General features: G+C 45.3%; 1 protein-coding gene across 2 annotated transcripts in view; it reads left to right on the top strand.

Moving 5' to 3' along the window:
* The first annotated feature begins 13,931 nt into the window (after positions 1 to 13,931).
* The window catches only part of KATNAL2 (katanin catalytic subunit A1 like 2), a 70,157-nt gene continuing 58,232 nt past the window's right edge, over positions 13,932 to 25,856 (top strand). For both annotated transcript variants that reach the window (XM_089681596.1, XM_089681595.1), the window contains exon 1: positions 13,932 to 14,059. In XM_089681596.1, the coding sequence (XP_089537722.1) occupies positions 14,009 to 14,059 (51 nt within the window). In that variant the 5' untranslated portion in view covers positions 13,932 to 14,008. The remainder of the gene's footprint in view (positions 14,060 to 25,856) is intronic.

The raw sequence follows: 25,856 nt of genomic DNA, 5'->3' as shown, positions 1-25,856 counted from the left end.
CCAGGGAGGTTAAAGTGGTACTAAAGTGTCAAGGTTTTTTCACCTTCATGCATTCTATCTGTGTGTTCTCTGTGTGTAGCAGGCCCTCCCTAACACTTATCTGAGCCCCCTCTTGATCCAGCGATGTCCACAAGCGCCTCAGTTCTCCAGGGACTCTCACTTCTGATTGGCTGAGACAGCATCAGCAGGAGCCATTGGCTCCCACTGCTGGCAGTCACAGCCAGTGAAGCCAATCAGGAGAGGGAGGAAGTGTGGCCGAGATCTGCGTGTGAATGGACACGCAAAGCCGTGGCTTGGGAGTACACCTGCTCAGGTGCCCCTGTAGCAAGCTGTTTACTATGGGGGCACCCAACAGGAGGTAGGAGCAGGAGCGCCGGTGGGGGACACGAGAAGATGAGGATCTGGGCTGCTGTGTGCAAAACCATCACACAGAGCAGGTAAGTATAGACATGTTTGTTGTTTTTAAGAAAAAACAGCCTGGCTGTCATGTTTATTTAGTGGTACTTTCTGTGCCAGTAGCCTTGAAAGATCTCATTGATCAGGAAAGCCAGCGATAAGTCAGAGGCCTGACCTACCTGCTGTGTGTCATCAGCCTACAAACAAACTCCTGGAGGAGCGAGAATTTAGACCCACATCTCTGTTATTAATATTATAGGCAGACCGCAGTATGCTCAGAAAGGTTGACCTGGCTTTTATGTGATCATATGCGCCCTCTAATGGCGGTCTCTAGCATGATATGTGGCGTTGATATTTATTTCAGGTACTTATATAGCTCTGTCAATTTACGCAGCACTTTACATATATATTGTACATTCACATCAGTCCCTAACCCTCAAGGGGCGTACAATCTAAGGTCCCTAACTCACCTTCATACATACACATACTAGGGACAATTTAGACAGAAGCCAATTCGACTAACAGCATGTCTTTGGAGTGTGGAAGGAAACCGGATTACTCGGAGGAAACCCACACAGGCACAGGGAGGACATGCAAACTCCAGGCCGGTGGTACTGTGGTTGGGATTCGAACTAACAACCCTAGTACTGCCAGGCGGAAGTGCTGATATATTGATATGGTTAAAGCTGAACTCCGGGGGAATGTCAAATCTACCCATATACTGGGGTTCCCCCCTCCACACTACAAAGGTTAAAGTGGTACTAAACCCAAAACCAAAAATTTAATATATTGCAGCTTACCAATCATTAGGTGTGGTGGCTGCATCAGTTTCCTTTTCTTTTGGGTTTTTCTCCTCTGTTTTCACCTGGTGATCTGGCCCGTAACACCACACTTTGGATGAAGGAACACAGGGGGCACAGCAGACTTCTAGTTGAATGTGCGGTCACCACCTCTAGAGGTGCCAATCTCTTAGCTCTGTAGGCTATTTTGATGGCCTGGACGATCCAGGCCGTGATTGACTTGGGAGAAGCCCAGTCTCTTTTACTCTTCCCATGGAAAAGGATGAATAGACGGTCCGACCTACGGAAGGATGCTGTGACCTGCAAGTATAGTTTTAAGGTCTCATCTATGTCCAGGGGGTGAATGTCATCGACTCCCAAGGCTCTAAACATTGGCAGGACAATCTCTTGGTTCTCGTGGAAGACCGAGTTCACTTTAGGATTAGAACCTAGCACAGGGATGAGGACAACTCGATCCGGGAAGAATGTCAAAAATGGTTCTTTGCAGCTAAGGTTCCTGATTTCAGAGACTTATTGCCAATGTAACCACCACCAGAAAGGTCACCTTGATGGAGAGCTCCCTCACTATGGGTGGACCAACTTATTCAGGAACACCTTCAGAGAAGAAGTTGAGGACAAGCGGAAGGTCCCATTTCAGGAACCTTGGTTTCCTCTGGGGCCTCAACCTTACTGCCCCTTTGAAGAATTGAGATTGGTCAGCCCATGATACTCCAGTGAAGGCCGAAATGGCTGACACTTGAACCCTGAGGGTGCTGACCGATAGGGGCAGGTCCAGACCTAACTGTAGGAATCCCAGGACATCCTGAACCCTCGGATTACTAAAGGATATGCCCACGGTCAAGATATATAGTTCACAAACTTAGACCAGACTCTTCCATAGACCCTGTTGGTACTTGGTCTTCTGGCATTCATCAGGGTAGGGATGACTTCAGCAGGACAGCCTAAGGCCTCCAACTTCCCTTCTCAAGAACCCAGACCATTAGATGAAGCCGGGCTGGGCAAGGGTGAAGAATGGCCCCCTGCGACAGCAGGTCTGGCTTGAGAGGGAGAGGAACTGGATCCTGAAAGCTGAGCTGCGCCAGTAAGGGAAACCATGGTCTGCTTGACCAGTACCGAATTAAGGCCACTACCTCCACTGCTTCTGCTCTGAGCTTCCAAAGAAACCTGAAGATGACAGGGACCGGGTGAAATGTATAAGCTGTGCGAAACCTCCACTGATCCATCAGAGCATCCACCCTGAAGGCCTGTGGACAGCGATTCCCGGTGTAGTACCTCTCCAGTTTGTTGTTGCATGGGGAGACAAACAGGTCGACTTCTGGATCCCAAGGTTCAGTATCCACCTGAAAACTTCCGTATTGAAAGACTACTCGTTGTTGTCTAATTGAACCCTGGATAGGAAGTCTGCTTGCGAGTTCTAGACTCAAAGGTCGTATACTGCCGATATATTGGACAGATGTCTCTGAGCCCAGTCTGTCTGTGATTGATGGCCGCGAATGGCAGCACGGGTAGGGTGCGCACCCCCTACCCAGAAATTCAGAATCACATATATATACGTGATTTTACGCACCCCTGTCACCCTGTAGCAGTATATCTGCTATAGGGCGGTGGGAAAGCGGTTAATCAAGATGGCAGACAACAGTGTTAGTGAGTACATGGAACTGTGTGGCGATGAAGTTTCTTGTGAATGAAGGCATAAAAGCCACTGATATCTACAGAAGACATCAAGCACAATACAGTGATGAGACGCTCAGCCGCAGTAAGACATTTGAATGGTGTAAACGTTTCAAAGATGGCTGTACGTCCATTTAGTGACAATCCTGGCCGTGGTGGTTCCCAGCCAACAGCATTCATTCCTGTGAACATTCATCATGTGAAACACCTGATCCTGGATAGTCAACGCATAACTTGTAATGAAACTGGACCCCTTAAGGAGTTCCTCTGAAGTCAGCATTTCAGCACTGACGATGAAGTGAAGCAGGCTGTCCTAGGATTGTTCAGGCATACTGACAAATCTTTCTATGCCGAAGTTTTCCAGGCAATAAGTATATAAATGTAGCAAGGGAGTATGTTGAAAAATAAATGACGTTTTCATAGTTTCCACTCCTTGAAATTTGTTCTTTTATTATAAAAACTCAAACTCCAAGTCCCGGTTTGACTTGAACGCCCCTCGTAGTTTTTTCTTCCAATGCTAGAGTCACCATTCAAAGATTTGTATACTGCGATGATATTCCCTCTTAAGTGTCTCTTCTCCCAGGTTAATAAGTTTAATGTTTGTAGTCATTCCTCATAACTGAGGTCCTCCTCTAGCTCATCCTTCCTGAGGACTGGTGACCAGAACTGGACGGTGTGGTCAAAATGCAGCTGAACCAGAGTTTTGTAAAGTGGTAGAGTTATAGTTTTATCTCTGGAGTAAATACCATTTTTAATCCATGCTAGCTGGCCTTGCTTGCTGCAGCTTGGCATTGCATACCATTGCTAAGCTTGTCATCTACTAGGACATCCAGATCCTTTTCCATCCTTGATTCCCCCAGAGCACAGGTGTCAAACACAAGGCCCGAGGGCCAAATCCTGCCCTCCAGGCCATTTCATGTGGCCCTTAGACCTCTCCTGTAGCTGTGGCACCCCCCTTGTCTCAGCTGTCGACAGAAGAGAGGAGGACAGAACTCCTCCACCAAATCCTGCGCTTCTCCATGCACCCGCAAGAGGCTCATCTCTGCAACCCCCCACCCCTGGTCTCAGCAGTCAGTAGCAGAGAGGAGAACAGAACACCCTCCTACAGATCCTGCACCTTTCTGTGCAACCGCAGTACCCCCTCATCTCTGCCTCCCTTGGTCTCAGCATTCAACAGACTCCAGCAGATGACTCCAGCCCTCCTCTGGTCCTCCTCCAGACCTTGCACTTTCTGCTTCCCAGCTCCGCCTCCAGCTTCTTCCTGGCTGCAGCAGGAAAGGGGGTGCTCTGGACATCTAGTCTTACAGATAGAACCTGCTCTTTGACGAAAACCATAATGCTGATGCGGCCCACCATAAAATGAAGTTTGACACCCCTTCCCCAGAGGTTCTCCTAGTGAGCAAATCACATGCATATTTCTAGCTCCCAAGGTGTGTCTCGATCAGTCAGATGACCACTGAATATTTTTCCTTTTTCTCTACAGCATCCATGGGGTGGTTATGTAACCTCCTTGTTGATGCTGGCACTAGGGGAAGCCCAGCATTGGACTATGGTGTCCTCTGCCTTGGGCTGGGGTCGCTGTCTTGGAAAAGCCTGGGTCTAGTTCTCACAAGATTTAAATGACCATTTTGGGATCTGCATCATAAGGGGACCTTCTGGATGCGAAATTTTGGACAAGTACAGAACCTGTATTGAATGAGAACAGTTAAGATTCAGAAGCACCTTTTTTATGCAGGAAGGGCGTAGGAACCAGGAGGTTCAGATTACCCAAGGACCAAGATTCCTATGGACATCCTAGTTGGCAAGGTGAAATGTTGAGATGTGCTATGGGTACCAAGTTTCCCCCCTCTGAAAAGTTCTTCTTTCCAGGGAAGCCATTCATGAGCAACTGGGAGTAGTGCCTAGATGAACCCTGCAACTTAAAGACTTGGGGGGTTATTTACTAAAACTGGAGAGTGCAAAATCTGGTGCAGCTCTGCATAGGAACCAATCGGCTTTCAAGTTTTATTGCCAAAGCCTAATTGAACAGGATGAAGTTAGAAGCTGATTGGCTACCATGCACAGCTGCACCATATTCTGAGTGCACCAGTTTTAGTAAATCCCCCCTTGGTGAGCCTAAAGAAGACATCCTCCAGTAGGAATTGAAAATCTGTATGCTGAGTCTGTTACACCTGTACTTGTTAAAATACATTTACTGCTTGGAAAGTTTAACCGGAAAGTTGCTATACTTAAACGTTTGTTCTATTCTGGTCTCCTGGTTAAACGTTCTTTTGAAAAAAGACAGTGTCTTTTTCCTGTGAGATTAGGTTTTCTACCTTCTACATGTCATTGTGTGAAGCCATTCTCTGCCACATTCAGGACCCGCTAAAAGCCAGAGGAAGAAAAGGAGGAAGAGGAGCCGTAACGTCAGACAACCGAACCAAAGACTAGAAAAAAAGGCCAAATATATTTATTTTTTTGTATTTCAATGGTTTCTATTAACTTTTTACAGTTTAACACGGGAGCAACAAATCACGCCCACACAGGGGCTAACAATTGCACATAAAAAATTAGAAAAAACAGCGCTCTAATACCAACAGAGCAAAAGGTGCGCCCACGCAGGGGCTATCAATGGCACTTAAATGACAAAGCATTAGTATAACACCGATAGTAACTCAAACTAAAGGCAGCCAGCCACCGCCACACCAAAAACAAACCAAAAAAAAAAGAAAAGGAAGGAGGAGTACAAAAGAAAAAAAGATAACAAAACCAAGAGCAGGGGTCCAAGAACGCCAATACAACATTACATCCCTAGACTAGCCAGGGGGAGCGTGGGAAAGACATATTGCAACCACGGCTTCCATATTTTCAAGAATTTACTTTGGAAGTCATTGCAGATAGTCTACATCTGTTCATAGAGCACCATAGTGGTCATACGGTCCCGCACCCCCTGAAGAGGGACAAACGGGCTCTTCCAGGCCTGCGCAATTGTTCTAGTGGCCGACAAAAAGAAGTAGGAAGCCAACTTCTGCTGATGAGCCAAGAGGCACAGTATGGGACAATGAAGCAAAGCATACCGAGCATCCCGTCGTATGGAGAGATGGAACAAGGTGAAAAGGAGGCCAAACACACGAGACCAAAAATTAAACAGTCTCGGGCATGACCACCAGATATGCAACACATTTCCACGATGACCACATATTTAGTTTTTTAACACAGGGAAGTGGAAGAGATTTGCCTTATTGAAAAGATCTATTTGTCTATAGGCAGCGTGATCCCGCTACAATCCATAGCAGAAGTGAACAAAAAAAAAAGAATTTGCAGTTTAAAACAAATGGACAGATTCTCTCTATCAGACGACCTCCAATCTGCCCTGGTAAGAGCCTCAGACAGTGTTGTGTGACTACATATCCGCAGTCCCTAAGCACAGATCAACAGAAAGGGTCTTAGTTTTGCTTAAAACATTTAAAGATTAATTGTGAGCTCTTCCTCCTCTCTTTAATGTGTTTTCTTTGTCGTCAGAATAAAAAAATATATATAATCTTTAATAAACTCAGATCTGCCATATGTCAGTATTTAAAAGGCTCCCTGTGACTTTGGAGGCAAGTTATTTACTATGCTCCCAGTAAGAAGGGTTTTAACTTTCAAGTGTAAAGTACTTAAAGCTGTGCAGAGGGTGGAGTGAATGGAATGGAGGGGTCCTGTAATCTGATTTATATCTCTGTACATATGTGATGTCTCTTCTTACTGGTGGGATAAGAACTCAGCTGCACTTCAACCTCGCTGATCTCTCCATAATCTTTATGTAACAAATACTTTTACAACCGGAGTCAGAAGCTGGGGAATGGGCTTTATTAGAAGTAAAATAGCAATACAGTAAATTTGTAGGTTTGTTTGATCCAAGCCCGAGTTCCTTACGTCTTTTGGTGGATTGGAGTGCTCATTGTGCAGTTGCTATAATTACTGTTTATATAAATAAATGTAAATTCCTCCTGCGCTATACGGAGTACCTATAAATGCAAGCCGCTAACACTCCAAACTGATACCTTGAGCAGTGAACAGGAATAAACAAATCTTATAGTCAGAAATAAAAAGTACGGCGCTAATAAGTTGTGTATCTAGAAAGTCACATATATTATTCAAGTGATCTAAGAGACACACTGTAATATGTAGCACGAAGAGAGGTTATGGCTGATACATCAGGTGATATAGTATGTCCAGACAAGTTGTCGCAGGATCCTGCATAGGGATCAAATGATAAAAATGCGCACTCACCGGACGCGCTATAGGTATGCGCATTTGATTTATATTCACTGGAAATCCCTCATCTGTTGGGGAAGGTAAGCATCCGTCTGGAAGCAGGTGATCCTGATGTTCCCTCTTAGTGGTGTGTAATAATAGGCAGCTTCCAGGTCCAGAGATCCCCTTAAGGCTGGATAGACTTTTCCTCTGGATATAGAACTCCCTCCGGTGGTGATGGTGGGTAATAGGATATCCTTGAAGTTCTTAGCTCCAATAGGAGCCAAAAAAATGCCTCATAGTGTAGTATGATAAAACCAAAAATGTACTTCAAAAATAGATGTCATAAAAATATTGCAAGTAAACAGGGTAGAAACACTAAAAGCAATAAATTAAAAAGTGCTACTGACCCTAAAATATAGTGGCCGCTGGGCCCCCTCGTGGCTCCAGGCGGCTAAGATGTCACGCTCTGTTGGCTCCTCCTAAGGCCTTTCGTGCCAATGCACATCATCAGAGGGGAGGCCAACTCAGTAATCACTCCACACGTGTGTAGACATATATTAGACCCCCTTGAATCACACACTGCAAACGTGATCAGTGTACATACTAAGGTGACCAACTTATATATTGAGAAATAATTTCCTTAATGCAAAAGTTCATAAACAGTTCAGATTAGTGCGCCACACATGTGTGGAGTGATTACTGAGTTACCAGTCCTTTAATGATAACAGGACTATAGATCACTTACTATATTACACATTTGTTATAGCCGCACATGTGATATCAGTTTTGATCATTTATCTTTACTAATATGTTTATTTGAATATCATATGAGTTGATATCGGAATTACATTTCAGTAGCGCTGCACTATAAGATTTCTTTATTATTGTTTTTATAAAGATGCCGTTTTGGAGTTTGTATTGAAAGAATCCCCATCTTCTATCACTGGCAGCCTATTGTTGTAGCAGAGAAATTAACAAAGATTGTTTTCTTTGTCCCCATCCTGGAGTTGGACCTTAAAGGATAATTTAAGCTTTGGGAACATGTTACATGTTCCTGCCGATTTTAGTGTGGAACATGTAACATGTTCCCCCTCCTGCAGCCTCTCTCTGATCCACTGCCTTCCTGTGACAGCAAGCGAGGGATCTTCTCTTCTGTACTCGCTGTCACTATTTAAAAAAAAAAAAAAAAACACAGCCATGTGGGGCTCCGCCCATCCAGCCGCATCATTCATTCACAGAGTTCTGTGAGTGGAAGAACTACAAGTACTGTCAGCTGCAAACGCTGTGTAAATATAAAGTGATCGCAATACCGCATTATACTGTGTTTTGAGGTATTATGAGGGGCGCACAAATCAAAACAGGACTTTTGATTTTTTATAATAAAAGAACAAATTTCAAGGAGTAGAAACTGCATTTATTTTTTGACATAGTCCCCTGCTACATTTGTGCACTTATCCCAACATTTAACTAATGCCTGGAAAGCTTCGACATAGAAAGATTTGTCGGTACGCCATTTTGGTTTTGCAGTTTTTATTGAAAGACCAAGAATCCCCATCTTCTATCACTGGCTGCCTTTTGTTGTAGCAGAGAAATTAACAAAGATTGTTTTCTTAGTCCCCATCCTGGAGTTGGGCCTTAAAGGATAAATTAAGCTTTGGGAACATGTTACATGTTCCTGACGATTTTAGGGTGGAACATGTAACACGTTCCCCCTCCTGCAGCCTCTCTCCGATCCATTGCCTCCCTGTGAGAGCAAGCCGGGGATCTTCTCTCCTGCACTCGCTGTCACTATTTCAAAAAAAAAAAAAAAACATGGCCATGGCCCACCCATCCAGCCACATCATTCATTCACAGAATTCTGTGAATGGAAGAACTACAATTACCGTCAGCCGCAAAGTCTGTGTAAATATAAAGTGATCACAATACTGCATTATACTGATGTGTTTTAAGGTATTATGGGGGGTGCACGAATCAAAACAGAACTTTTGAGTTTATATAATAAAAGAACGAATTTCAAGGAGTCGAAACTGCATTTATTTTCAACATACTCTCCTGCTACATTTATGCACTTATCCCAACGTTTAACTAATGCCTGGAAAGCTTCGGCATAGAAAGATGTACTGGAGAGCCGACTTCACTTCATCATCATTGTGTTCACTGCTCCCACAGAAAGATTCGTCTCTTGTGCAATTTCACAACAGGTTATGTGTCGATTATCCAGGATCAGGCGTTCCATGCAATGAATGTACACAGGAATGACTGCTGTGGGCTGGGAACCACCACGGCCGGGATCGTCACTGACGGATGTACGGCCATCTTTGAAATGTTTACACCATTCAAATATCCTAGTGTGGCTGAGCGTCTCATCACCGTACTGTGCTTGAAGTCTTCTGTAGATATTCGCAGGTTTTTTACACCTTCGTCACAAGAAACTTCATCACCACACTCTGTACCTTGCACGCACTAGTACTGTTTTCTGCCATCTTGATTACCGGTCTCTGGACTGGCCTGTTAGTAATCGGACACTTGCCACTTAATACTGCATGTAGTACTGCCACACAAGCATCCCTTTTTATACCTGGAAAATTAAAAGTCCCAGTTTGAACGCCCCTCGTATTTTAATATCTCAAAACACATCAGTATATGAGAAATGTATACCCAGGCTGTAATGTAATCACAATATGTTTATGCAGCTTTCTATACCATTTTTAATGTTTTTTTTTTTTTTGCAACAAATAAAATTTGTATTTTTTTTTATATCTATGTAGGTGCAATGCCTGAAAAGTCCTGTTCCCAATTATGCTTTTACTTTATATTAGAACTTAGGCATGATGGCATTCAGTGAGAAGTGGAAACAATGATTTCTGCACATTTAGACCCAGGGTTCCTGTAAGATTTTGGTGGCCGGTTTGGATGCAGATTGGCTATAATCACAATCTGCATCACAAAGGGGCACTTGAGTTCAGGTTAGAGACAGGAACTCATTTTGGCAGGGACAGAGAGGTCCTGGATTCTGCTTTGCCCTATGGGTGGGCAACAAGGAGGATCATCCTTGCATTCAAGACCCCTTGAGGACATCCTTGAATTCAAGACCCCTGTGGGTTATGTCAGTGGGCGAGGACCACCTGGAAGAAGGTTGTATAGCTCCCCTTCCATGGCAAATCCTTTTGCCCTAAAAACTCATTTACAAGAAACTGTGAGTAGTTGCTAGAAAAGTAGAGCTAAAATCTGCAAAAACTTACCTCCCCAGGATGGTCGAGTATTTGTGAGGTCTCTGGTTGGCGCTGGCATCTTCTCCCAGCTGCTTCCGAGTGCTGGTCTTCTACCATCTTGATTGGCCGGCATGGGATGATGTAACTCCTGTGCACGCTCAGGAGTTCAGTCATCCCGGAACATTGGCACCATGCTGGAAATGTACATTTCTGCAAAAACCGGACCTACCTGCCTGCGCCTAGTGTTCTGTAGAATATAGAAGAGACATTGCCTGTTTCTTCAGCAATCAATAGCCTGCCTGCTCCTAAGCTGTTTAGTTTTAACTTTGGTTTCCCGTTCGGGCCTTGTTCACATGGGCGGCTGGGAGGTAGTAAAAAAAGGTGCTTGAGCCACCATTTTAACACCTGCCTAAAAGATAGCATGCAGGCGCTAAGGATTGTACACATGCTGCAGCAAAAAAATGACACCCCCTGACGTATCTGGCAGGCAGTACTGCTGCAAAACGCGAACCATTCAAGTAAATAGGCTTGCATCACAATGGTTATTGCATAGTATTTGCATAAACAAATCTCCATTTGGCTGTAAAATACATTGAAAAAGTGCATTCAGGAGATAACTGTATCAGCTCCTGAACGCTGGACACAGACTCTGCTCTACCACCCTCTGAAAAGTGATCCACCATGGACTACTTTTTAAAAGGGCAGCAAGCTGCTGCCCATGTGAATGAGTCCTAAGGTAGGCTCTGGATATTCCCATTGCTCTGGAAACATTTTGGATCCAAAGTTAAACCTGGGGCCCTATACTGTTATCAAAGTGGAAAGGGAGTACGAGAAGTGACAATTTAATTCCCAGAATGGACTGTAAAAAAGAAATGTTTGCTTAGCCATACACTAGCGGCTATTGTCACCATCAAAGTAGTTCTTTTGTGAAATGATGCAGTTTTCTAGACGACTATGCCATTGCTGGAAACATTTCTGGAATTCATGTTTTGGAACGCTGCACAGTAGCTTTGTCGCGGCGTGCTGGATGTCTGGAATGTCATCAAATCAGAGTCCCCTTTAGACCTTGTTCACACCATACGTGCGTGAAAACTGATGGAAAAACCGCACACATTTCACTTGCCAATCACAGCTAATCACAACAATGCACACTAAATAAATCAATTTCATTCAGAAAAAAAAATGGTTGCTTATAATAGTTAACCTCACTGTTAGAAGCAATAATGTTTTAAAAAAAAAAAATCTTGATCACTTCCACAGACTAGTACAATGTTTCTATGATAATACTGTATTGCTCTGGTCACAGTATAAAAAAAATTGTAAATGAAAAGGGAAAAATGTAATAAAAAAGAAAAATAAATTAAAGAAAATTGTTATATTATAATATATATATTTTTTTTTACATACTGCCACCAGTCAGTGTCCCTGATCACTGCCACCCGAGTTATATGATGATGCTGTACTGCACTGCTGACAGTATGTAAAACAAAAACAACTGCAAAATAAACTATTTTTATTTTTAATGTCTTTGTTTTTTGCAAAAAATTGTACCAAAAAAATGACAACTGTAAGAAACTCTCCATGCCTCTTACTAAATACCTTGGATTGTCTACTTTCCAAAAAGGGGTTATTTGGGGGAGATATTTGTACTGTCCTGGCATTTTCAGGCCTCAAGAAATGAGATCAGCCGTCAGTACATCAGGATTGACCCCTTTTCATATATATCCCATAGTTTGTGGACTCTATAACTTTCCTACAGGCTACATAATAAACACTGATTTGGGTTAGTTTCACCAAAGAAATGTAGCAGAATACAGTTTGGACTAAATTTATGAAAAAAAAAATTTATTTGTAAAATTTTAAAACAGAAATGAAGAAAAACGTGTTTTTTCTTCAAAACATTTGGCCTTTTTTCATTTATTTGGCAAAAAATAAAAAACCCAGTGGTGATTAAATTCCACCAAAAGAAAGCTCTATTTGTGTGAAAAAAATGATACAAATTTCATATGGGTACAGTGTTGCATGACCGCGCAATCGCCAGATAAATTAGCGTAGTGCTAAATAGGAAAAAGTGGTTAACAAACCAAAAGAGTATAAATAAGAAGTCCATTGTTAGGGTTTGCAGACAGTCATTGGAAGGTGTTGTCATTGTTTAACCCCTTGCCTACCAGGCACTTACTGTACCAGTGGATAAAAGTGTATTTGCTTTGGAAGAATAAATCACCTCTAATGTTGGGTGTCCTACATGTGTGGATGTTGACACACTATGTAAAAGTATTAGAATAGGTTTTTACATTTTAGAACGGGGTGCCCTTTTAAAATTGAGGACAGTCTAGAGCCAAGGTGTCAAACTCCATTTTTTGGTGGGCCGCATCAGCATTATGGTTTCCATTAAAGGGCCAGTTGCATCTGTAAGACTAGATGTCCAGAGCACCCCCTTTCCTGCTGAAGCTGGGAAGAAGCTGGAGGCGGAGCTGGGAAGCAGAAAGTGCAAGGTATGGAGGAGGACCAGAGGAGGGATGGAGTCATCTGCTGGAGTCTGTTGAATGCTGAGACCAGGGGAGGCAAAGATGAGGGGGTGCTGTGGCTGCACAGAGAGGTGCAGGATCTGTAGAAGGAGTTCTGTCCTCCTCCCTGCTACTGACTGCCGAGACCGAGGGGGGGGGGGGGTTGCAAAGATGAGCCTCTTGCAGGAGCATGGAGAAGCGCAGGATTTGGTGGAGAAGTTCTGTTGACTGCTGTGACCGGGGGGGGGGGGGTGTTGCAGAGTTGAGCCTCTTGCGGGTGCATGGAGAAGCGCAGGACTTGGTGGAGGAGTTCTGTCCTCCTCTCTTCTGTCGACTGCTAAGACAAAGTGGAGACAAGGGGGGTGCCATTGCTGCAGGAGAGGTCTGAGGGCCACATGAAATGGCCTAGAGGGCCGGACTTGCCTCAAGACTGTCTATAATCTATAATTTTACAGGGTGCCTTGACTGAAAAAGGTTGAGAAACACTGGATTCAATTATAACTAAGGGCAAAACCTTTTTTTTTTTTTTAAGTTTTGGACGGAGTGTTGAGGGACCAGAACCCGCGTCAGTTTTTATTGCTGTCTGTGTCCCCATTAGGGAGATTCACCCTATTTGTCCTGTATATCATTATCAGTGAAAGTATTAAAAAAAAATTGGGTTGTCCGCAGAAAAGTAACAAAGAGGAAATCTTCCAATGGGGGACACTAGTTCTGGTGACAACCAGGAATTCCCTTAATTCTCAGGGATTTTCTCTCACTTCCTGTTGGCTATGGGACAGGAAGTGAAGGGAAATCTCTGCAATAGGCCACTGATGGTGAAAAAAAAAAAATCTGACAGGGGTTATAACCCTTCCTTGTGCTATCCAAAATGTAAAAAAAAACAAAAACTTTTGCCTATAGTTCTACTTTAACTTCTAATAGGTTGCTATGGGTTACTGCAAGGAAAACTGCGTGTGGTAATAGAGAAGCTGCATTCTGAAAAATAGACACTAGATGGCGATGTGCTCTTTGTGTAAATTGATCACGTGATCCTTCCTTTCCACACGTGAGTTCTTCCTCAGCGCCCCTCTGGCTTCTTATTGGGCGACGTCAGTGAGTGCTCTCCTCCTATTGGTTAGGGCTGCTGCCCCTCTTAACGGCCTGTGCGCCCTGCTTAGGTGAAGGGGATTCTCCAAAGACATCGCAGAGAAGGCGCCCGAGGATGGAGATGTCGTACCAGGCCATTAAGAGCGCTTCCCAGAGCAGAGAGGCGGTAAGATGCGGCATGGACACTATTCCCAGCCACCGTGTGGAGAGCGGGGCGGGAATGGCTTCTTGATTACCATGGATACTGTATCTGCGGGTTGGCATGGGAACAGGCATGCTGTCTCAGTTGCGCATGCGTAGTTGACTTCTATCGGCCTTCGCACTACATGGTCATTGGCAGGGGCGGACTGACAACTCATGGGGCCCCCGGGCAATAGGGGATCATGGGGCCCCTGTGTCCTTGCCCAAACTCAAAAAAGCCTATGAAAAAGCTACCAGGGGCATCTCATGGGGCCCCCTACTGACCCCTTGCCCTCGGGCAGTGCTTGAGTTTCCAAATGGTCAGTCCGCCCCTGGTCATTGGTAAAGAGATGGTACAATCAGGTTGTATGTGTGTGGACGATTCCGGCACAGGCACACCTATGCAGTTTTGGCAACTCATGTGGTTTCCGTGGAAACATTTAATCAAATGCATTACAGCGCAATTTATATTGAACATCAACATGCGGTGCAACGCGTTAATCATGCGTCGATGAGCATTGCGTTGTCAGGAAGTTGCGTTTGCAGCGATTTCAATAGAAAAACCCAAAACATACAACTCCTTAGCTTTGTATTGCCACCCATTTGTGGTGCGTTCACCGAAATGAATGGGCTGCCCTGTATGCGACATGCGGAGCGCACATAGAAAGGACCCGCGTCTGCAGAAATGTGCGCCAAACCGTACTCTATCCTAACAAAACAGTCTGGCTATTAGTTCTACTTTAGGCTCCTTTCACACTTGTGCGACTTGTCATGTGACTGCGGACACAAAGTCACATGACGAGCTGCAGCTCATGTATTTCAATGGAAGCCATTCAAATCATTGCGACTTCACAGAGATTTTAAAAAGGTTCCTGCACTGCTTTGATGCAGCTTCCATGCAGCGTGAGTGCCATAGACTGCAATGTCAATTAAAAGTTGCAAGTGAGTCACATTGCATAGTCGCACTGGAAATCACGTGACAATGCGGTCGCAGCAGTCTGCACCGAGGCTTACAGATCCATGTGGTTCCATCAACAATAATGGCACCCCATGCATCTGCTAAAGTGCAGCGTGTTTCTCTTTGTGTATCTGTGCGTTTCTGACGCTCAGAGATGTGAACCTAGCCTGAGGGAGGGCTCTAACCCCTGTCATGTGGGGGTTTGTTTTGTTTTTGTTTTTTGCCATTTGTGTCCTATTAAGATTTCTCTTCACTTCCTGTTCCTTAACCCAACCAGGAAGTGGGAGGAAATCCCTCCAAAGTGAGGGGATCACTGGTTGTCACCAGAAGTGGCGTCCCCATTGGAAGATTCCCCCTCTGTTCCTTTTCTGGTGACAACCCAAAATGTGGGATTTTCTTATTGGCTCTGTGAATCAGAATATTAAAGTAGGTGAATGTTGTGTGAATGCTGTGATATGAAACGTGGATGGCGGTCTTGGATGGGGGTTTATCATGAATCACTAGTGACCGACAGTTGTGGGGAATGCAGGGGATCATGACCTACCTGTCCTATAAAACAAGCTGGGGTAATGCATTGGATACCTCCCAATACTACAACATATTAGTACGGGGGTCAGCCACCAGTAGATTGCGATCTGCCTGTAAATTGCGGCCAGGTGACTGGTGGATCGCCGTCAGAACTTGCTGACCCGCCATCCCAGAGCATCAAGCAGAGTGCAATGCAGAGGGATGACTTGTACAATTGGAGCTGTAGTAGGGAGCAAAGAGCCGCATAATCCAATGTCTTCTCTGTAGTGCCGGCTCCTGTCCCCTGCGGAGTGATACCAACTGCACTCCACCTCTGATCCCGGCTAGCAGCCTCCAGAGTGGGGCCAGCAGCAGGAAAGAGGAGATCTTCAGGCCAGTGTGAGGCAATACACTGGTCATAATAGTACAGGGCTGCTTTCACACTGGTATGCTGCGGTTTACCCACCCCACGGGTGCAGTGCAGTGTACCTGCATCTTTCCTGCGTTATCCATAGACCTCCTGAGGGTTTGGTGCGCTCCTGACTGCGGAAGTTTTGTTACGCTTTTAGAAAGTGCACCACACCTGCAGAATATAATAGAAGTCTATGTTTTCCAGCTAACCCAGGAAAGTCGCAGATGCATTGCGCGGTGCAGGTAAACCGCAGCAGATCAGTGTGAAAGCAGCCATATAGAGGGCTCAGAATAGTAAGGGTAAATATACATTTGCAGTTTGGGGGTTGGTAAACCCCATAGTTAAGGCATGTTTTTACCACCTCCACCCCAACCGTACCTCCTTTAGGTGCAGTGGCCAGGGGTGTACACATGTCGCAGTGGGAGTTGTACGCCCTGTCATGGATGGTGGGTGTTGCATCTGACAGGCATGATCCTTTTAGGTCAGGGGTAGGCAACCTGTAGCTCGCTAGCTGTTGTGGAACTACATTTCCCATGAGGCATTGCAACATTACAAAACTGACAGTTACAGCTATGACTTGCAGAGGCATGATGGAACTTGTAGTCCTGCAACAGCTGGGGAGCCGCAGGTTGCCTACCCCTGTTTTAGGTGAATGAGGACGCTCTGCAAGTGCCCTGCAAACTTGTACAGTACAGCAAACAAGGGGTTAAAGCAGGCTGCGATGCGTTGCTTTGTCACCACCTGCTTTAACCCCTTGGACCCCGTAGAAGCATGCAGTTGCGGGGTGCTTGCAGAGTTGCCCCCATTTACTTGAACGCATTGCTATTGTCAGGCGGTAGCACCCACCAAAAGTAACGGGGGGGGGGGGGGGGTGTAATTCCCGCTGTGGCATGTGTACACCTTTGGCTGCTGCCTCAACAGCTAAAAAGGGTAGGAATTGGGGTTGGTAAAACCGCAACTCAACTGCAGGGTTTTACCACCCCCCCAAGTGTGAATGAGCACTAAGGGTGCCGCTGCCAGATGCAACTAAGGGCTTAGTGACGAGTGCAGCAGGCATGGCTGCTCCTCTGAAAAGTGATCCAAGTGGGTTAGACAGGTGGTGAGGTGATATGTTGCCTTCTCACCACCTGATTTATACCCATGATTGGCATGCAATGCTCATGGTGGTGACAGTACAGCAATCAGATATGAGGAGGGGACACTGGGCCCGGGGATCTGACTACTCCCATGTTGTTCAGGTAGATCTTCTCCTCTTTGAGGTTGCCTGCCTCTGCATTAGCACATGTGCTGTATTCTCTGTGATTCTGCCCCCCCCCCCTATTAATGAATGGGCTAACCAGGGGCGGACTGACAACTCATGGGGCCCCCGGCCAATAGGGCATCATGGGGCCCCTGTGTCCTTGCCCACACTCAAAATAACCTATGAAAAAGGTACCAGGGGCATCTCATGGGGCCCCCTACTGACCCCGGGCCCTAGGGCAGTGCCCGAGTTTCCCAATGGTCAGTCCGCCCCTGGGGCTGACCTAATACATTGCAACCCAATGCATGAATATTCTTGGATTGTGAGAAGTGCAGTTCTTAAGGGGTCCTAAAGATTTAGTAAATGTCAATTTTGGCAAACTTAAATATGCAAACTTTAAAGCTGGCCATACATTGATTGAAAATTGTCAGAATACACTGATCAGCGCTGCAGCCGATTGGCTGCAGAAAAATTGTCCAACAAGTTGGTTCATCAGTAGATACATTTCCTAACATGTCGGTCAATAGATCAGCTTCTCATGAACAGGAAAGGCTGGATGCATTGAAATTCGACCAGTTCCTGCTGAACCGAACAAATTGTGATCCATGTGTGGCCGGCTTCGGGTTGCTTGGTAAATGTTTCCAGTAATAGAAGATGATACAATGTAGCAGGTGAGAAACTCTAAGCTGACGGCACCACTAGAGGGCAGCAGAACACTAAGCCTGGCTCCTACCAGTGGGGTGACTGTATCTGTATTCATGTTACGTTGTATCCTGGCTACACGGATAGAGCGTGTATTGTGTTCCCACACCGTGTCTGAGGCTTTGGTAATCCCGTCATTTGCAAATACATTTTTACATTGTTAAGAGTGAAAGTCTGGCAGAAAACGGAGACTGATTATATTTGATTTATTAATATTGGTAGATCAGCGGGGGAGCAACCTTTTCCATATCAAGTGTCAGTTTACAGGCAACTGACAATTGTGTGCCAGTGAACAACAGAGCTCAGATAAACACCTTCCCACCTCTGATCAGCCCCAGTGCATGTACCTACCTCAGATCAGCCCCAATGCATGTACCTACCTCAGATCAGCCCCAGTGCATGTACCTACCTCAGATCAGCCCCAATGCATGTACCTTCCTACCTCAGATCAGCCCCAATGCATGTACCTTCCTACCTCAGATCAGCCCCAGTGCATGTACCTACCTCAGATCAGCCCCAGTGCATGTACCTACATCAGATCAGCCCCAATGCATGTACCTACCTCAGATCAGCCCCAATGTATGTACCTACCTCAGATCAGCCCCAATGCATGTACCTACCTCAGATCAGCCCCAATGTATGTACCTTCCCACATCAGATCAGCCCCAAATCATGTACCTACTTGGATCAGCCCCAGTGCATGTACCTACCCACCTCAGATCAGCCCCAATGCATGTACCTACCCACCTTAGATCAGCCCCAATGCATGTACCTACCCACCTTAGATCAGCCCCAATGCATGTACCTACCCACCTCAGATCAGCCCCAGTGCATGTACCTACCCACCTTAGATCAGCCACAATGTATGTACCTACCAACCTCAGATCAGCCCCAATGCATGTACCTTCCCACCTCAGATCAGACCTAGTGCATGTACCTGAATACCTGGTAGGCTTTAGGTAGGTGGGTGGTTGACGGGGGGGGGGGGGGGGTGAAAAAATGTGGATCAACTGCCAGTTTTTACTGCTCCTGTGCTGTCCATGTGAAAGGGGCCTTAATGCATGCTTCTTCACACCTCAGATAACCCTTATTGCATGCACTTGAAGACCTCAGATATATCCCGATACACGGGCATTTACTCCCCCTAATACTTCAGATCTGCCCCCATGCATGAACCCTAATACCTCAGATCTGCCCCAATGCATGAACCCTAATACCTCAGATGTGCCCCAATGCATGAACCCTAATACCGCAGATCTACCCCGATGCATGAACCCTAATACTGCAGATCTACCCCGATGCATGAACCCTAATACTTCAGATCTGCCCCAATGCATGAACCCTAATACCGCAGATCTACCCCGATGCATGAACCCTAATACTGCAGATCTACCCCGATGCATGAACCCTAATACCTCAGATCTACCCCGATGCATGAACCCTAATACCGTAGATCTACCCCGATGCATGAACCCTAATACCGCAGGTCTACCCCGATGCATGAACCCTAATACCTCAGATATGCCCCCATGCATGAACCCTAATACCTCAGATCTGCCCCAATGCATGAACCCTAATACCTCAGATCTGCCCCAATAGATGAACCCTAATACTGCAGATCTGCCCCAATGCATGAACCCTAATGCCTCAGATCTGCCCCAATAGATGAACCCTAATACCGCAGATCTGCCCCAATAGATGAACCCTAATACCGCAGATCTGCCCCAATGCATGAACCCTAATAGCTCAGATCTGCCCCAATACATGAACCCTAATACCTCAGATCTGCCCCAATGCATGAACTCTAATAGCTCAGATCTGCCCCAATGCATGAACCCTAATACCTCAGATCTGCCCCAATGCATGAACCCTAATACCTCAGATCTGCCCCAATGCATGCACCTTAAAATGGAGCTCCACCCTCCTCCCCTCCCCTGCCACATTTGGCACTTTTTTGGGGGGAGCAGGTACCTGGTTTTGACAGGTACCTGTAGCAAACTTGCACATCAGAGATGGACGCAGATTCCCCCTTTTATTAAAAGTATTCATTTATTCTTTATTCTCCTTCCCCCTCCCTTTCTGAGAGGCACCTGACAGATGTGTGTGTGTTAAAAGTGTCACAGGCCAGATCCCAGCAGGGAGCCACTTGGCACCACTCTGCCCAAGAACCTGTGGAATCTCTCACCTCGTAACAGAGATAAGGCAGCTTTTCCTAGGAATTGAAAGAGGTCTTAACCTCATAAAACCTAGCAGCGTAGGTGACAGAATTAAATGAACATTCTTCAAGTCAGTTTTTCCCCTATGTTTCATATCTTGAAATATGGAAGACTTACATAAAAACCGCGCACCTCGTCAGATGGCCAACGCGCAGACGGACGTTCTGATAGGTTTCTCCATTTGTTTTGCACGCTCAGGGAAGCAGAAACATAGAGCTCGTGAACCACGCGGCCTACAATCTCATAATTCATATCTACATGATCCTTAGACTTATTTGCATAATGAAATACCCGCGGAGAGATTGTCGCTTGTGCAGCTGGAAAGTTATAGGCCAAAATATGGATTAGGAAAGATGTTGGTTCTAATTCAGAGTTCCGCCCGACGATCCCTCCCTAATCAGTGTATTGGTCAGTTACTTAGAGCCACCCCACCTGCTGGGGGACTTTAAAAAACAGGCTAGCAGGCCTAAAGAGTAAGTTGAAGACATTTCCCTTCTGTAACATCAATACCACCTGGGGAGACCCTTTCACTCTGCAGCTTGGATCTGCTTACATCAAAGGCTTAAATGGCAAGTAACTTAACCCTTTAACTTCTCCCTGTTATCTCTTTGCTGTGCTATGGTTCTTTGTATGTATATATATATATATATATCTTAGTTACATCTTTTTCTGTAAATATTTTATTGCACCTTTTTGACTCTTTTAGTAATAAATCTTTCTTTCTGAAAGTGTTAGACTGTTTCTAAAGCGCTTTATTGCAATTTACGAATTCCTGCCTCTAAAGAGACGCTACTGTGTTTGTTTAATCCTCTGCCCAATCGGCCTGCGGTGACCGTATTGGACAGACGACTTTTCAACCATTATAGTGTATATTTGATAAAGAGAATTTCCTCTTTCTCTGTACAAAAAAGGGGTGGTGGCAGTGTGTAAGGGTCAGTTGCCCAATTAACCTGACCCAGTAACAAGCGCATCCAGGCTGCAGGCACAGATTGAAATCCATTAGCTGGAAAATCGCTGTGTAGGGTGCAGTTGGGTGTGGCCTTGTTACGCACGTCACATTGCGGTCTGGATCGGCCAGTCCTTCGGTCACGAGTTTGGTGAGAAGGTCTGGGGTCTGACGCCGCGATCGTGACAGTACCCACTCCCACTTCCGGCTCAGTTCACTGTGGCGAAGTGATCCGGATGCTCAGCCCCCCTAGTTCCCCCCGCAGTCTTCTAGGACACTTCACTGCGGGACCAATCTCAAGGCGCAGCGCTATAGCCACAAGACTTCACTTCCAGTCTCCCCTTACTTGCAGTGCTGGCGCCGGGAACTCGAGTAACTAGCCGGGGTGCGGACGGCACTGGAACCCTGGACACGTAAGTTTCCTTATAATAAAATTCAGCAGCTACATTATTTGTAGCTGCTGACTTTTATTTTTTTGGAGGGAGTCCGGAGCTCCTGTTTAAGACCTCCGATCTGCCCAAATGCATGCACCTTCAGAAACAATGAAAAAAAAGTGTTTTTTGTGCATAGAGTTGAAAGAAGTTTTCTTGTTAACTTTTAAAGAAAAAATATTTTTATGTTTCATAACAACGCATTCCAGCACCTGTGTGTTATGTGCCCCATAATGTGCACCCACTGGTGTGAACGGACCCTTAGTCTGCATGAATAAATGTCTTTATTCCTATGTCACAGCAACAGCTCTCTCCTTATCAGCAGTTTTTGGCCTTCTGTCCAGTGACTTTGCCTAGGCTGAGATGATGTCATCAGTCTGCTGCAGGCAGAAGGAATCATTTTCTTAGTCTCATAAGAGAAAAAAGAAAGAAATGGTACACAGAGTCTAAGGGTAATGTACAATACAAAAGCTCTTTATTAGTTCCTATTAAAAATAATATGCAATAATAAATCATGATCACTTCACAGAAAAATCCCATTTAGTATTAAAGGATCAGTTCACATTCTCAAAAAAAGGGAAAAGACAAACTAACACCCTTCACCCTCCCCACTACCCTGTCCTGCTGCATTTACCTGTGTGGGTGATACAGTTTTTCTGTCCATGCAGTCCAGTGCAGTGGTTCTGGTGCTTGAAAACCGCACTTTTCTTCCTGTCCTTTCCCTAGGGATGCCAGGACAGATCAGAGCAGTTCTGATTGGTCAGAACCACTCTGGTTGGTAAGGTTAGGAGAATCAGGAAAGAGATGAGTCTTGAAGGCCAAGGTAGGGGAGCTTTTGGAGGAGGAGCAAGTGGTCAACTGTGTCAAAGGCAGCAAAATTGTCCAATGGTTGCCATTGGTTTTAGCAATTGGTAATTTGTTGAGTCTGTATTTCCATCAGACGTTCCACAAAGGCAGTGACCTCAGACCAGAAAACGTGAATGCAATCACAGGACCACGTGGTATGGAGGAAGTCTGCTACAATGTCGCAGCCTCTGAGGCATAGGGCAGTTGGTTGAATTTTGAGCTTCTGATGTTTAGATGGAGTATGGCAGACCTGGTGAAACATTTGAATCCGGATCTCTGTATATGTTTTGAAGAAAGTTATACAAGTCTCCTCAAATTCAGGCCAGTCTGGTCATCTTCTGGGAAGACGGTTCTCCATCTTTTTTTGGTCCTGTGGTATTTAAAGAGGAGCTTTGGTTGTTTTTTTTTTTTAAATTGAAGGTCAGCAGCTATAAATACTATACCTGCGGACTCTCTACCTGGGTCGGTTCTTCACCGGTCTTTGGGTCCCTGGTGCTGCCATCTTGGATGTTGGAAGCCACTACACATGGGCAAGACGCGCTGCACTTTCTGAATGGCCCCGCAACCTCTTGGAACCTGTGACGTGTCCGAGGAGATTATGGCCAGGGCCGTGGATAAGGGGGTACCACCAGTCCTCCTGTACAGAGTCCAGGCCAGCAGGGGGGCCCAGGCAGCTGGGTGAATCAGATGTAGGCAGGGAGGGTGATTGGCATAGTGGGCAGGGCGATTACTGGAACTGATCCCCTGTATTGCTCTCTCTACAGCAGCTGAAAGCTCCTCTCCTTCCACTGGCTTTCAGCTGCTGCAGAGAGAGCCATACCAGGGAATTGGTTCCAGTCCCCCACAACCCCCCTCACCCATCACACTCCCTGTGCACCATACCTTTCTCCCTGCTGCCAAGGTCCCACTGTGTGCCCCCACCCTCACAGTGCTGCCAGCTTCCCTCCTCTCCTTCCCACCAGCAAGCACACAATAGGATCCTTCAGGATGGACAGTTGGGGAAAGGGTCCAGTAAATATGTCACATTTACCAGCCCCTTGATTTCCTGAATGAATACAATGAGTGATTGGTACTGATCACATGTTTTACATGTTATTTTTACATGGCAGCTAATAAAGAGTTTTTGTAGTATACATCTATCCCTTAGGTTCTGTATACCATTTCTATTTTCATTTGTAATGTCTTTATGGTTTAAAGCAGTGGTCTCCAAACTACTGCCCAAGGGCTGGATGTGGTCCTTTTTGCTTTTCTTTATCCAGCCCTTGGGGCACAATTCCTCCAACTGACACCAATAATGGGACACCATTCCTTTCCCTGACAGCACCAATGGGGCACTCTTCCTCCCACTGATACCAATGTGGCACTGTTCCCCTCGCTGACACCAATGATGGGGCACTATTCCTCCCACTGACACCCAAGGATGGGGCACTATTCCTCCCACTGATACCAATGATGGGGCACTATTCCTCTCACTGACACCATTGATGGGACAACATTCCTTCCACTAACATCAATGATGGAGCGCTATTCCTCCCGCTGACACCAACATTGGTGCACTATTCTTCCCAATGACATCAATGATGGGACACTATTCCTCCCACTGACACCAATAATGGGGCACTATTCCTCCCACTGACACTAATGATGGGGCACTATTGATCCCACTGACACTCATTATGGGGCACTATTCCTCCCATTGACGCCAATGATGGGGCACTATTCCTTCCCCTAATACCAATGATGGAGCACTATTCCTCCCACTGACACCAATGATGGAGCACTATTCCTCCCACTGACACCAATGATGGAGCACTATTCCTCCCACTGACACCAATGATGGGGCACTATTCCTCCCACTGACACCAATGATGGAGCACTATTCCTCCCACTGACACCAATGATGGGGAACTATTCCTCCCACTGACACCAGTGATGTTTTTCTTTAGTCCAGGTAAGACGCTTCTGACGTTGTTTGTTGTTCAGGAGCGGCTTGACAAGAGGAATACGACATTTCAAGCCCATGTACAGGATCCGTCTGTGTGTGGTGGCTCTTGATGCACTGACTCCAACCTCAGTCCGCTCCTTGTGAAAGTCCCCAACACTTTTGAATAGCCTTTTCCTGACAATCCTCTCCAGGCTGCGGTCATCCCTGCTGCTTGTGCACCTTTTTCTTCCACACTTTTCCCTTCCACATAACTTTCTATTAATGTGCTTTGATACAGCACTTTGGGAACATCCAACTTCTTTTGCAATTACCTTTTGAGGCTTTCCCTCCTTATGGAGGGTGTCAGTGATGGTGTCAGGTCAGCAGTCTTTCCCATGATTGTGATTCCTACTGAACCAGACTGAGAGACCATTTAAAGGCTCAGGAACCCTTTGCAGGTGTTATGGCTTAATTAGCTGATTAGAGTGGGACACTTTGAGCCGAGAATATTGCACCTTTTCACAATATTCTCATTTTCTGAGATTGTGGATTTGGGGTTTTCATGAGCTGTAAGCCATAATCATCACAATGATGACAAATCACGGCTTGAACTATCTTGCTTTGCATGTAATGAGTCTATCTCATATATTAGTTTCACCTTTTAAGTTGCTGCACTGAGATAAATGAACTTTTGCACCATATTCTAATTTTTCGAGTTTCACCTGTAGTTGTTTTGTTTCACCATCTACACTATATGGCACTTTGTGATAGATCCCTGTAGGATCTCTACAGTAATGATATCTGTTTTGTTTTATATATTTTAGTTGTGTATATATTTAGTTCTTTTTTAGCGCTGCACCATATGATTGTTTATGTTTAATAAACAACACAAACACATTCTATTTCCAGAAGATCATTTGGTATTACTTGATAATGCAAACTAGTTCCCCTTTAAATAGATGTCTCCCCTTCACAAACCTATTCCTCTGATTTGGAAACATTTCATTAGGCTAATCCACTTAATAAGCATTGTTCATTTGTAGAAGCACTTAACAGTTTTAATTGCTTTTTAGAATGGATGCCTTCCCGGCCTATTTTTCTCCGGCGCCTACTAATTATTTGTAGATGGAGTGGAGCAGTTGGGTTTAATGAAAGTGTTTTCAGTCATTAGTTTTTAAACATTTTTATGTTAGTTAACATTTAAAGATTTTAACATCTATTTGCATCGTAATAATTACAGCCGGTATCCCTGCCATGGCCATTAAGCACTGTGATTACACTGGAGCGGAAATCGGCTTTTCTACATTTTCTGGAGATTTGCAGGAAAAATATCTCTTGGTTCGCACCAAACAAGATTCTGTGTTTAAGCTGAACTCCAGGGAGATACAGTATAAGGGCTTATTCACACTAATGAACGAGGGGCGGAAAAACTCTGCAGTTGAGCTGTGTTTTTACCGTCCCCAACCACTCCCTCTTTAGCTGAAGAGGCAGAAGCCGGGGGTGTACACATGCTACGGCTGGGATGAGTTGCTCTGTGGCCACGGCAGGAATTACACCCTTTGAGTGCAACGCTTTCAAGAAAATGGGGCCCCTCTGCAACC

Source organism: Staurois parvus, unplaced genomic scaffold (genome assembly GCF_062004578.1).
Source record: "Staurois parvus isolate SC_StPar_1 unplaced genomic scaffold, SC_StPar_1.0 ptg000272l, whole genome shotgun sequence".
Taxonomy (NCBI): Eukaryota; Metazoa; Chordata; class Amphibia; order Anura; family Ranidae; genus Staurois; species Staurois parvus.
This window is presented reverse-complemented; position numbering and strand designations above follow the sequence as displayed.